Source organism: Cibotium barometz, chromosome 24 (genome assembly GCF_041138505.1).
Source record: "Cibotium barometz isolate CiBa-2024 chromosome 24, ASM4113850v1, whole genome shotgun sequence".
Lineage (NCBI taxonomy): Eukaryota > Viridiplantae > Streptophyta > Polypodiopsida > Cyatheales > Cibotiaceae > Cibotium > Cibotium barometz.
In genome coordinates, this window is record NC_141069.1 from 57,016,847 (window position 1) to 57,030,533 (window position 13,687).

Sequence of the window (13,687 nt, forward strand, 5' to 3'; positions counted from 1 at the left end):
CTACTTCTCTAAGCTATTGAAATATAATTAGGTACAAATGCTACTTCTCTAAGCTATTATCGTGAGTTGAAATGAAATGTTATATTAATGTCTTCAAAAGGCCATAATGACCTATGAGACCAAAAGTTACATCATGGTGGATCTGATACAATGTCTGGATTAAAAAAAAAAAAACCCAGAAAATGAAACATAAAGATGATACTACTGGCACCTAGAAAATGAAACTGGAACTGGAAGGTACACTATGGAGGTACCTCCATCTCATAATATGTGCCGCATCGGACACTGGCGGATCTCCTCAGTTGAGAGAGAGAGAGAGAGAGAGAGAGAGAGAGAGAGAGATTTTATTAACGTCTTCCAAAAGACCGAACTCGGCCTATGAGACAAATCGGAGTACCTGTATGGGGTATCCTCTGTCATCCCAACAAAATGAAAAAGTACTGAACAAAAAAGCTGAATCTGGGTGTGCAGGGGATGGAGCTCTACTACTAGGAGAATGCAAAGCTATATGCATGGAGTATACAATCATGATATGCAACCTAGCTAGCTCCATCCTGTACCATACTGGGGGTATAAAATGGTATACATCAGTGAAGGGGGTGTCCACAGCTCCCTGAAGAACATGCCTGGGTCTGCTCTGAAGCAAGCCAGTCGCTCTGCACCCTCTCTGTGAAACTGAGCTCTAATCTCTGTCATCTCTCTGGTATAGGCGTGGTGTCCGAAAGCCAGGTGTCCTCTGTCTCCTGCGGGCTCTAAGTGTCTCTGCTCTCTGGAGAGTAATTCCCTGCCGTGTAGGGGCTGGGAGGGGGATGGATCTCTGAAAAAATGTAGTAATCTGTGTCTGTCGCCCATAGTTACCGCGGAACGGCGTTCCGCCCTCCTGGAACGCCGCTCCGAATCGCATGGCGTGCCCGGAACGTGGAAACGGGAGCCGGAACGGGCCAGTTGCCGGGGAGCATGGCGGAACGCGAGTCGGAACGCCGGAACGCTAGGGCGGAACGCACGTTCCGGGCGTTCCGGAAAAAGTGTCCTTTCGCTAGTCGCCGGCGGCCTTTTTTTCCCAGCGTACGGCGGTTTTTCGTTTTTTTCGCTTGCTTCGTTGGCTGCGCCTGCTTCGTTGGCTGCGCCTGCAACGTTGGTTGCTTTCTTTACTCCACGCTGCCCCCTTCAACCTTGGCTGCCCCGGCCCCCCTTGGCTGCCCCACAGCCTACAGGCACACTCTCCATTCCACCTTCCTCTTGGCTGCCCGGGCCTGCAGGCTGCCCCACACTCTCCCTACCGAGCCTTGGCAAGTTGGCTGCCCCAGACTGCACAGTGCACACTTGTCACTCTCCCTACCTCCTCTTGGCCCCTTCTTTTGCTCGGGTGGCACTCGTGACTCGAGTCTTGAGCACTCAGCAGGTAAGATTTAAAATTTACGCAATGAACATTGGATTTTGGAGATTCTAGTTTGCTGCGTTTTTTTCCACTTTGTGGACACTTTACTTATGTCTCATGCAAGGGCATTTTGCATGTTTTTTTAATTTTCAGCCATTTATCAATTTCAATGGCACCTCCTTGTGGCATAGATGCAGAAAACAGATCCCCTTGGTGGAATGAGGTGGATCTTGTGTCCAGATATGATAGTGCAAGAGGAGGAGGGTCACGCAAGTGGAAGTGCCACTTTTGTGGATCCATTAAGACTGGAGGCACGGATCGTGTGCGAGCCCATTTGTTGGGGGTTAGAGGCAAAGGCATTTCTGTTTGCCCTACAGTGTCAGGAGCAGATATCATACGATTGCAGGCACTTGCAGATAGACTTGATGCAGCAGGGAGTCGGCCCTCTGTTCTTGATCCTCGAGGTACATCATCATCAGCTACACCTGCAGGCGTGGCATCTTCAGCGAGTGCATCTACTCCATTATTTGGGGCTGCTCCACAGCCATCCGCACATGGAACAAATGCTTCCCAGACCTAGGCTTCACGAGGTCCAGTGCAGGCTAGTCTTGTGGCATCATGGCACCCTGGGAGGAGGGCACAAGTAGATGCATCAGTGGCACGGTTTTTTTATGCTGCAGATGTTCCTTTGGTAAAGGCCCGCAACCCATACTTTGCAGATATGGTGAAGGAGATTGCTTCTTTCGGACCTGGCTATGCTCCACCTTCATCCGAGGCATTGCGCACTACACTTCTAGCCACAGAGAGGACGGCCATAGAGGATGCCTTGGGACCCATTCAGGATGTATGGCGTAGATGTGGCGTCACTATCATGGGTGATGGTTGGAGTGACACCAGGAGCCGCTCCATTCAGGGTATCCTTGCCTACTCCAGAGGATGTAGCTTTTTTATTAAAGCTATTGACAATTCAGAGGCGGGCAAAACTGCAGAGAGATTGGCAAATATTTGGAGTGAAGCCATTGAGTACGTGGGTCCCAATAATGTCATCAAGTTTGTTTCTGATGGAGAGAACTCAAACAGGGCAGCAGGGAGGATCATTGAGGATAGGTACCCACATATTTGCTTCACTCCTTGCATGTCACATGGGCTCAACAATCTCCTCAAAGATATTGGTAAGATGCAGTGGGTGGAGCCTTCTATTGAAATGGGCAATCACATTGTTTCATTTATCACTCGCCACCACTACATTTTGGCTGTATATCGACAGAGATCCCCAAAGGATCTCTTAAAGTATTCAGATACACGCTTTGCATATAATTTCCTTATGCTAAAGCGTCTTTTTGAAGTGAAGAATCATTTGAGGCAGCTTGTAGTTTGTGAGGAGTGGGATGCATGGCGAGAGCGTACCTCAGTGGTGGCAGGTATTCGATGCAGGTCCATTGTGCTTGATGACGATTTTTGGGACACTGTTGAGGTATTGTTGCAGGTTGTGCGGCCAATCATTCTTATGTTGAGGCTTCTTGATGGAGATGAGCCTTGCATTGGCAAGGTGTATGAGGAGATGGACAGGATGATTGAGAGAATCCTATCTCTACAGACTTGGATGGGGGTAGGAGACAGGAGCTATCTCGTCTTGCGACAAGCAGGTGGACAGAGTATCACTTTGCATTAGAGGCTGCTGCATTTGTGGTGGATCCAGAATTTCAAGGCAAAGGACAAGAGACAGATGCAGAGGTTGTGCAGGGTTGGGAGGATATCTTGAGGAAGCTTGTACCCAGTGCAGATGATAGGAGGAGGGTTCGTGAAGACCTTTCCTTCTATCGACAAAAGAGAGGCCTCTTCGCTTTGCAGGATGCACAGAATGATAGGTTCAAGATATCCAGTGCACGGTGGTGGGAGGATTATGGGGGAGATACACCATTGCTGCAAAGATTGGCCATTCGAGTGCTTAGCCAGGGTGCTAGCTCCTCGCCATGTGAGCGCTTATGGAGCAGTTTTGGAAACATTGCAAGCAAGAAGAGGAACAGGCTTGGTGTCCAGAAGGCAAATGACCTTGTATTTGTTAATGCAAACTTGCGTTTGCTTAACAAGTTCAGGGCTGAGTGTACTCCAGAGCCATTTATTGGATTTTGCCTTGATCTTGATGACAATGATCGTGAGGATCAGCCAGGGGGAGAGGATGATGTGGAGCAGCATGAGGATGAGCAGACTGAGGGACAGCCTGGACAGGAGGATGAGATCCCACTTGCTGATGACTAGTCTTTGACTCACCAGTTACCTTGGCCCTTGAGGCTAGTTTTGTACTTGTCATGCGATGTACTTTCTTTTTCAGTTTCTATAAATCCAGATTCCACATGCGATGTACTTTCTTTTCAGTTTCTATTTGGAGTCTGGACTCTTCAAATTTTTAATGTTTAAGACTTTAAAGTTTAATCTTGGATATTTTAAATGTTTTGTCATTTTAGTCCTAAATGCCGACATGTCATATGACGTGGCGTTCCGCGACGTTCCCGATCCGCTCCCGTTCCCGTTCCCGCTCCTGTTCCAGCATCCGACGTTCCCGGAACGTTCCCGTTCCGTGGTAACTATGCTGTCGCCCCCCCTCTGGAGCCGTCTGAGCCTGTAATAATGTCTCTCTGTGGCGCTGTATGTCTAGAATGAATCTCCCCAGTATGCGCTGGTCTGCTGCCTCAAAGATCTGGCGTAGAAGATGTGGCTCTCTGAATAAAATGGGATATCTCTCTCTGATGGCTGTATATGCTCTGCATCTGCATACATTATGCTCCTCACTCTCCACCTCCTCTCTGCACAATCTGCATACCCTCTCCTCTCGGGGGATCCGTGCTGCTCTGCCAGTCTCAATCTCCAATCGGTGTGATGAAACTCTGAGCTGACCAATAGCCACTCGGGAGCCGTGTGGTAGAAAGCCCTCCATGTATCTAGGCCTCCCTATAAATCCATCATCAGTGATACTCATGAAGTGATCTCTGTAGTATAGCATCTTCGGTGGAAGAGGCTGTGTAGGCGATATCCATGTCTCTCGTGTATGGAGCTGCCGTAGATCCTGTCTCAATACTCTGTTCCTCTCACTATGAGAGACGGATATGTGGTTCATCCCTGTCATACTGGAATGGTGGTAGATGATCCATGTCTAGGCCATGCTGTGAGAACCAATGTGTGACCTGTGCATACCAGGATCCTCTGTCTCCTGCCTTAGCCAACTGTCTAGATGCCTCAAAAGCTCTGTATGACAATCTGTCCTGTGGCATCTCTCTGAATCTGTCTAGCAGGCATATAGTCTGAAATAACCATCATAGGAGGCGCAGCAAACTCTGCTCGGATAATGTCATGAGGTATTGACGGTTTGCTGCGTATCATGCGTGCCATCATGAGGGCCTTTGGTCTCTCTATTTGTGTCCATTAATGGGTAGCAAGGCCTGGCGCCCATACCGCTGCTCCATACATCAATGCCGGTGTGACTAATGTGTTAAATAGCCACCCCTTCGTCCGGGCTCCTGAAAATGCGCTTGGTGGCACTGTCTCTCTAGCATAGCCAATGCTGCATATCCCCGTGTCAATCTAGCTCTGGCTGCTGAACCCATGGTGAAGTGTGTGGCTGCTGCAGAGAAGGTAACCCCTAGGTACACGTATGATGTCACCACCTCCACCTGGCACCCTGCGAGAGTGAATGTCAGCTGACTCCTTCCCTGTCTCCATGTATGAAAGACCATAACCTTGGTTTTACCAAGGTTCACAGTAAGACCCCTCTGTGTGCAGAAATCATCGAGTGCATGTAGATGCTGCTGTAGACCACCTGGAGACTCAGACACTAATACAATATCATCAGCATAGAGCATAATATGTACTGAGGTACCTGCTAAATCAACTCCATCTCCGCCTCCTCGTGTAATACTTAGCATCTCTCTCTCTCTCTCTCTCAGCCACAGGAGCCTCGACCTACCACAGCTAGCTTCTTTACCCACTCGATGGTACAGGAAGCTATCCGCCGCCTACAGCATGGACGGGCCGCCGACCATATGGGCCTGCAGGGTGAGCATCTCATATATGCAGTAGATTCTTTAGCTCCTTTTCTTGCACACCTGTTTAACAGGGCACTAGCAGAGGGTTTGCCTGCGGAGTGGACGATGCACACCATTGTGCCGATTCACAAAACAGGGGATATGCTCGATCCGAGCAACTACAGGACGGTTATGGTTGGCCACGTGCTGGCCAAACTCTATGGTGCAGTGCTGGAGCAGGAGCTTAGCTTATATGCTGAGCGAGCAGGTTTACGCTCATCAGGGCAGGCAGGCTTCAGGAGAGCTTTCTCTACCACTGACCATGTATTCACTTTGAGATGTATGATTGATCAGGCCAGAGTGAGGAAGAGAAAGCTCTATTGCTGCTTTGTGGATTTCCGCAAGGCATTTGACACAGTACCACGAGAGAGGCTCTTTCAGCGCCTGCAGTCTCTTGGCATACCAGCAGATATGACATGGGGCATCTATGCATTATATGAGCAGGTTTTTGGGCGAGTCAGATGTCCAGGAGGTATGTCCGAGACTATTGCTAGCACCATTGGTGTGAAGCAAGGATGCCCACTTTCCCCCACGCTATTTGGGTTATACATTGATGAGGTGGTTGACTTCATTACACGGGGAGGCGGAGATGGAGTTGATTTAGCAGGTACCTCAGTACATATTATGCTCTATGCTGATGATATTGTATTAGTGTCTGAGTCCCCAAGTGGTCTACAGCAGCATCTACATGTACTCCATGATTTCTGCACGCAGAGGGATCTTACTGTGAACCTTGGGAAAACCAAGGTTATGGTCTTTCATACATCGAGACAGGGCAGGAGTCAGCTGACATTCACTCTCGCAGGATGCCAGGTGGAGGTGGTGACATCATACGTGTACCTAGGGGTTACCTTTTCTGCAGCAGCCACACGCTTTACCATGGGTTCAGCAGCCAGAGCTAGATTGACACGGGGATATGCAGCATTGGCTATGCTAGAGAGACAGTGGCACCAGGCGCATTTTCAGGAGCCCCGGACGAAGGGGTGGCTATTTGACACATTAGTCACACCGGCATTGATGTATGGAGCAGCAGTATGGGCGCCAGGCCTTGCTACTCATTGGTGGACACAGATAGAGAGACCACAGGCCCTCATGATGGCACGCATAATACGCAGCAAACCGTCAGTACCTCATGACATTATCCGAGCAGAGTTTGCTGCGCCTCCTATGATGGTTATTTCAGACTATATGCCTGCTAGACAGATTCAGAGAGATGCCACAAGACAGATTATCATACAGAGCTTTTCAGGCATCTAGACAGTTGGCTGAGGCAGGAGACAGAGGATCATGGTATGCACAGGTCACACATTGGTTCTCACAGCATGGCCTAGACATGGATCATCTACCACCATTCCAGTATGACATGGATACACCACATATCCGTCTCTCATAGTGAGAGGAACAGAGTATTGAGATAGGATCTATGGCAGCTCTATACACGAGAGACATGGATATCGCCTACACAGCCTCTTCCACCGAAGATGCTATACTACAGAGATCACTTCATGAGTATCACTGATGATGGATTTATAGAGAGGCCTAGATACATGGAGGGCTTTTTACCACACGGCTCCCGAGTGGCTATTGGTCAGCTCAGAGTTTCATCACACCGATTGGAGATTGAGACTGGCAGAGCAGCACGGATCCCCCGAGAGGAGAGGGTATGCAGATTGTGCAGAGAGGAGGTGGAGAGTGAGGAGCATTATGTATGTAGATGCAGAGCATATACAGCCATCAGAGAGAGATATCCCATTTTATTCAGAGAGCCACATTCCCTACGCCAGATCTTTGAGACAGCAGACCAGCGCATACTGGGGAGATACATTCTAGACATACAGCGCCAAAGAGAGACATTATTACAGGCTCAGACAGCTCCAGAGGGGGGGCGACAGACACAGATTACTACATTTTTTCAGAGATCCATACCCCTCCCAGCCCCTACACGGCAGGGAATTACTCTCCAGAGAGCAGAGACACTTAGAGCCCGCAGGAGACAGAGGACACCTGGCTTTCGGACACCACGCCTATACCAGAGAGAGATGACAGAGATCAGAGCTCAGTTTCACAGAGAGGTTGCGGAGCGACTGGCTCGCTTCAGAGCACACCCAGGCATGTTCTTCAGGGAGCTGTGGACACCCCCTTCACTGATGTATACCATTTTATACCCCCAGTATGGTACAGGATGGAGCTTTGCATTCTCCTAGTAATAGAGCTCCATCCCCTGTTAATGGGAGAAGGAACCTGAATTAGGGTTAGGTTAGAGTTCATTCATGGGAGACATACACAGAGAAGCAAGGGAGAGAGAGAGAGAGAGTTGTGGGGATAAGTCAACTCATGAAAAGCATGAGTGTGTGACTCCCCTATCACACATGTATATTGCACTAGTACACATAGTGCACTTAGTACATTAAAAGTACTAAGTGTACTATGTACTATAACTTATGGGCTTGTACACACTATAAGGGTGGGCATAACGCCTTTACCCCAACAACCTCCCACTTAAAGGCAAAGTGCCCTTAAGTAAAGGAAAAGAAAAAATCAGCATGTACATGATAATATACAAGGCCATATCAAGGCTGAAAATGGCCTCATCCAATGCCCATCAAGTGTCTGCAATGAGCAAACCTCTCCGGAGGCAAACTCTTCGTCAACAGATCAGCCGGGTTGTCATCCGTGTGAATCTTAACAAGCTGAATTTGCTTGTTCTCTATCACCTCTCTGATGAAGTGATACTTCACATCCACATGCTTCGTCTTTGCATGAAAAACAGGGTTCTTTGCCAACTGAATGGCACTCTGACTGTCACAATGCAACAATGGAATATCCCCTGTATAACCCAAATCAACCACTAACCGAGATAGCCATAATGCCTCCTTGCAAGCCTCTGTGGCTGCAATATACTCGGCCTCTGTAGTAGATAAGGCAGTGCACTTCTGCATCCTGGATATCCATGACACAGCACCTCCTGTGAATGTAAATACATAACCGGTAGTAGACTTCCGGTTATCTGGATGACCGGCATAATCCGAATCCGTGTAACCATGCACTAATGCATCCTGTTTGCCAAAGCAAATGCACAAATCCTGTGTGCCCTTCAGGTATCTCATGACACCTTTCACTGCTTCCCAATGCTTCTTGCCAGGGTTGGCCATGTATCTAGAAACCACTCCCACTGCAAATGCAATGTCCGGCCTAGTAGCAACCATGGCATACATGAGACTGCCACAAGCTGAAGCATACGGAATCTTGGCCATATCAGCCCTGTCACTATCCGACTGTGGGCTGTCCATAGCACTGAGTTTCACATATGGAGGCAAAGGAGTACTAGCTTTCTTCCCCCCGTCCATATTGAACCTCTGCAAGACTTTGCCAATGTATTCCTTCTGAGACAAATACAACACATGCTGATTTCTGTCCCGAAGTATCCGCATACCCAAGATGTGATTAGCATCACCCAAATCCTTCATATCAAAGGTTTCATGCAGCCTCTTCTTCAAAGCATCCATCTCTTTACGAGATTTCCCGGCAATCAACATATCATCAACATACAAAATGAGAATCAATAGACTGCCATCCAAAGCTTTCTTGGTGTACAAGCAGTGATCTATGTCACTTCTCCTGAATTTCTGTGATTTCATGAATGTATCAAATTTATGATACCATTCTCGTGGTGCCTGTTTTAGCCCATAAAGACTCTTTTTCAGCTTGCATACAAGCTTCTCCTTTCCACTCACTGCATAACCCTCTGGCTGCTGCATATATATCTCCTCATGGAGATCACCGTGAAGAAAAGCAGTCTTCACATCCATTTGAATCAAGTCCAGATCATCATGCGCAACCAAAGCCAACACAGCTCTAAGTGTGGTCATTTTGACCACTGGAGAGAAGATCTCATCAAAGTCCACACCATATTCCTGCTTGAAGCCCTTAGCCACTAATCTGGCTTTGTATCTTGGCTTTGCATCTGGTGCAACTTTGAGCCTGTATACCCACTTGCATGGCAAAACCTTCTTGCCTGCAGGCAAAGGCACCAACTTCCAAGTTCCATTTTTATGCAGAGAATCCATCTCTGACTTCATGGCACGCTCCCATAGAGCCTTGTCTGCCCTCTGTAAAGCCTCTTTGTAACATGAGGGCTCCCCACAGTCAGTTAGCATCAAGTAGTCAACCCCTGGAACAAACCTGTCAGGGGCTCTGGAGGGTCTAGTGGACCTCCGTACCCAATGACCATCATTTGCAGGTTGCTGTCCAGCCTGCATATCACCCATTGGTGGCTCCTGTTCCATGCCATAAGGCTGAAAAATCATGCCCGGTATATCCTCCAACTGTGGTATATCCATAGGGATATCTTCTGCCATCTCTGGCTGTCCATTTGGACCATTTTCAGCACCATTTAAGGGCTGGTTTTCCTGCTGTAATGGCTGATTTACAGCCCTTTGTTGTTGTCCATGATGTCCATCATCATCAAAGATGACTCTGCCAGGCTCCTGTTGCCTTGCAGGCTCCTTATACATGCATGTTTCATCAAAAATGACATCATTGGTGCGTATGATCTTTCTATTCATGGGATCCCAAAGTCTATACCCCATTTCACCTCTGTCACCATATCCTAGGAATATGCATTTGTGAGACTTAGGATCAAGTTTGGTGCGCATTTCCCTGCGTATGTGCACGTACGCAACGCAACCAAACACTCTCAAGTGCTTGTATGACGGAGGCTTCCCTGTCCATACTTCTTCTGGCACTTTCCCACCAAGCCTCGTGTTAGGTGACCTGTTTATAAGGTGAACGGCTGTCATAACAGCTTCAGCCCAAAAACCATGAGGTAATGCAGCATGTGACAACATAGAACGGACCTTCTCCTGTATGGTCCTGTTCATCCTCTCTGCTGTCCCGTTTTGTGGAGGATCATAAGGAGTAGAGAGCTCCCTCTTGATGCCTTTAGCATCACAAAAGTCCTGAAACTGTTTGGACATATACTCTCCACCATTGTCGGAACGCAAAGCCTTCAGTGTTTTGCCAGTTTGATTCTCAACATGAGCAACAAACTTCTGAAACACTGAGAATGTATCACTCTTCAAGCGAAGAGGATAGACCCACACCTTGCGTGTGGCATCATCAATGAAAGACACAAAATATTTTGCCCCTCCCAAAGAAAGCTGAGGCATCTCACATACATCTGTATGCACAAGCTCTAACTGAGCATCTTTCTGTCCAAGAGCTTTCTTGTGGGGGCACTGTAGTTGCCTACCATATATACAATGCTCACAAAACTGAAAACTTGAAAACTTTAGAGAAGGCAAGTAACCCAAACGAGACAATTGCTCCATTCCCTTGACACTCATGTGTCCCAACCGGCTATGCCACATAGAAATTTCCGGCAGCTCGGTTGCATTTACATTAGCATGGTGACAAACACCTGCATGCATGAAATAAAGAGTGTCCACCTTAGAGCCTCTGGCAACAACCAGTGAGCCCTTACTAATCTTCCACTTTCCACTACCAAATGTGGTAACATAATCAGCATCATCAAGCTGTCCAGTAGAAAGCAGATTCTTCTTGATCTCAGGCACATGCCTGACATCATGGAGCATAAGCTGTGAGCCATCTGAAAATACAAGCCTCACATCACCTCTGCCAAGAATTTTGCATGCATGGTTATCACCCAAATAAACCACTCCTTCATTGCCAGCAGTGTACTTGACAAACAAGTCTCTGCAACCTGTGACATGAAAGGAGGCACCTGAATCAATGATCCATGAGTGCATACCATGACCACCTGTAAGAAGTGAATGGGCATCAAGTGAAGAAGTAAATAGGACCTCATCCTCACTGCCACCTGCATGTGACACATTGATTTCTTCGATCTTGACTCCACTTTTGCCCTTTGGCTTTACATCTTTGGCTTCATCTTTCTCTTTGTCTTTGCCTTTTCCCTTTTCTTTTTGATCATTTTTCCATTTGTAGCATTGTTTTTTAATGTGTCCCTTCTTGCCACAATAATGGCATTCCAAATCCTTTTTGGAGCGAGACTTGCTCCTTCCCCTTTCTTGGCTTTTCCCCCTTTGCTGGGATCTCCCACGTGCATTCATTGCATTGGACTTTCCAACAGAGTTGTTTTTCCTGTTCATCTCTTCTTGAAGAAGAGCACCCTCAACATCTGCATATGACAGCATAGCATGCGAATTGCTAGTGGCTGTCCTAAATGTGTCCCAACTCTCTGGCAAAGTGCATAACAGAAAAGTGGCTTTGAACTCATCGTCCATTGCCAACTTTTGATTGATGACCTGGCTGACAATACCATTAAACTCATTTAGATGGGCTGTCATAGATGCCCCTTCCTTCATCTGAAGACCTATGAGTTTCTTCAACCAATACACTTTGCTTGAGGCACTTTGTTGGGCATATAAGTCCTGCAATCTCTGCCACATTCCCCAAGCTGTCTTCTCTTCACGAATGCTGAAAAGTAATGAGTCTGACACAGACAACATGATAGTAGATCTTGCCAGCTCATCCATATCTTCCCACTCTTCAGCAGTAAGAGAAGCGGGCATCACACCCCTTTCTTTGATAGGCTTGTGCTGCTTTTTCTGGAGCAACACATTGTAGCACTGGGTTTGCCAAATATCATAGTTATGCGAGCCTTCAAGCTTCTTGATGTGAAGCAATGAAGAGCTCTCACCTGTGGTTGCCATAGCAAAATGCAACCTGTAATGCCTGACTCCCTGCAAATGTGCAAACACTGCACCAAAAGATGTGCAAACACTGCACCCAAAGCACACAAAGTGCTCACAAATGTTCTCCCAAGCTTTATCTCCCACTGCGGAAGCAAGAATGCAACTTTTCTCCCACTTTATGTGATGAAAACACCAAAATCTGGTTGCTGCAGATTTTGGACAGCACCTTAAATGTGCTCTTTTGCCCTTCCAAAGTACTGTACAACAGTACCAATTGCTCACAAATGATGTACCAAACCTGTACCGGCAAGTTCAGCAGCTGAATTTGAACCTCTTGATCACTCAAAACAGTGTACAGCCATGCCAAAACATGCACAAAGCTGTGCCAAATCTGTACCAGCAGGTACAGTAGCAATAAATGCTCTCCTGGCTGTCCAAATGAGTGAAAATCAGACTTTTACAGTCACGAACACTGCATACAACAGTTCCGAACAGAAATTGGGCAAAAGCCCCTTGACTGCAAGCTGATTTTTGAGGATTCAAGGCCTAAATGTCTTGCCTGCTGCTTTGCCAAGCTCAACAAGCATACAAACTTGAAAAGCCCCTTGATTTGAGATCAATTTCTGATCATACATGGTACATTGACGCACATGAAGGCATCCTGTGTGTTCACGATGCTTCCCCCTGGCCACATATACATCAAATACATGAAAGCCCCTTGATTTACAGGCACATTGAGTGCTTGTAAGGCATCAGCACATTATCCACAGCATCAAATGCGATTGCCTGCATGCAAATCAACTCAATCGGCACAAAAGCCCCTTGATTTGCACTGCAATTTGCTGCAATTTGCTGCGATTTTGCCCAAATGTGCGATTTCTCACATCATACAGCATGTATGAGTGCTTAATTGCACAATTACATCAAAAGCCCCAAATTTCGACATCCAATTTCTTGCAAATTGATCCTGATTTGACCAATTTCCTGCAAATTTATCCTGATTGTGACCAATGTCACCCAATTTTGCCAATTTTGCTCAAAATTGAGCAATTTGGGCACCTGTACCTGCTCAATTGCTTGAATTGATAAGAAATTCGCAAAATTGAAGCAAAAATACCTCTGAAATTTCTGATTTTTTCTGATTTGCAGGTTGATTTTGGTGCTGATGCTGATGCTGATGCTGATGTTGATGTTGATGCTCCTGCAGCTATGTAGGTAGGGCGGGTTTCATCTCCTTACTCCTTTACCCCAGGAGTCTTGATGTTGATGCTCCTGCAGCTCCAACGGCTGCTCCAATGAGAGCGACTGAGGGGAGCAGCAGGTGATGACACGCACGCGGAGATGCGCACTGTAATTGTGAGCATATCTCGTTAAAGGTGAACGTAAGGCCTTCGTTGGAAGAAGAGGTGAAGGGGTACTTGGCAGGTGTAAGCATGCAGCCGGCGCCAGTTGATCGACTTCGCAGCCTATTCGCCCACGCTTCGCTCGTTGCCTTCGCTCAACTTGCCTAGCGCCTATACGCCCAGCGCTAATACCTTCGCTCACACGCTTCG

The 13,687-nt window shown here is 47.3% G+C and overlaps 1 protein-coding gene across 1 annotated transcript; it reads left to right on the top strand.

The window, feature by feature from the left end:
• Positions 1–1,547: 1,547 nt before the first annotated feature.
• On the top strand, positions 1,548–3,637 carry LOC147625504 (uncharacterized). Its single transcript, XM_086818832.1, has 3 exons — positions 1,548–1,887; positions 2,059–2,799; positions 2,976–3,637. Exons 1-3 carry the CDS (start codon positions 1,548–1,550, stop codon positions 3,635–3,637), a joined length of 1,743 nt encoding a protein of 580 aa, XP_086674958.1.
• The last annotated feature ends 10,050 nt before the right edge of the window (positions 3,638–13,687 follow it).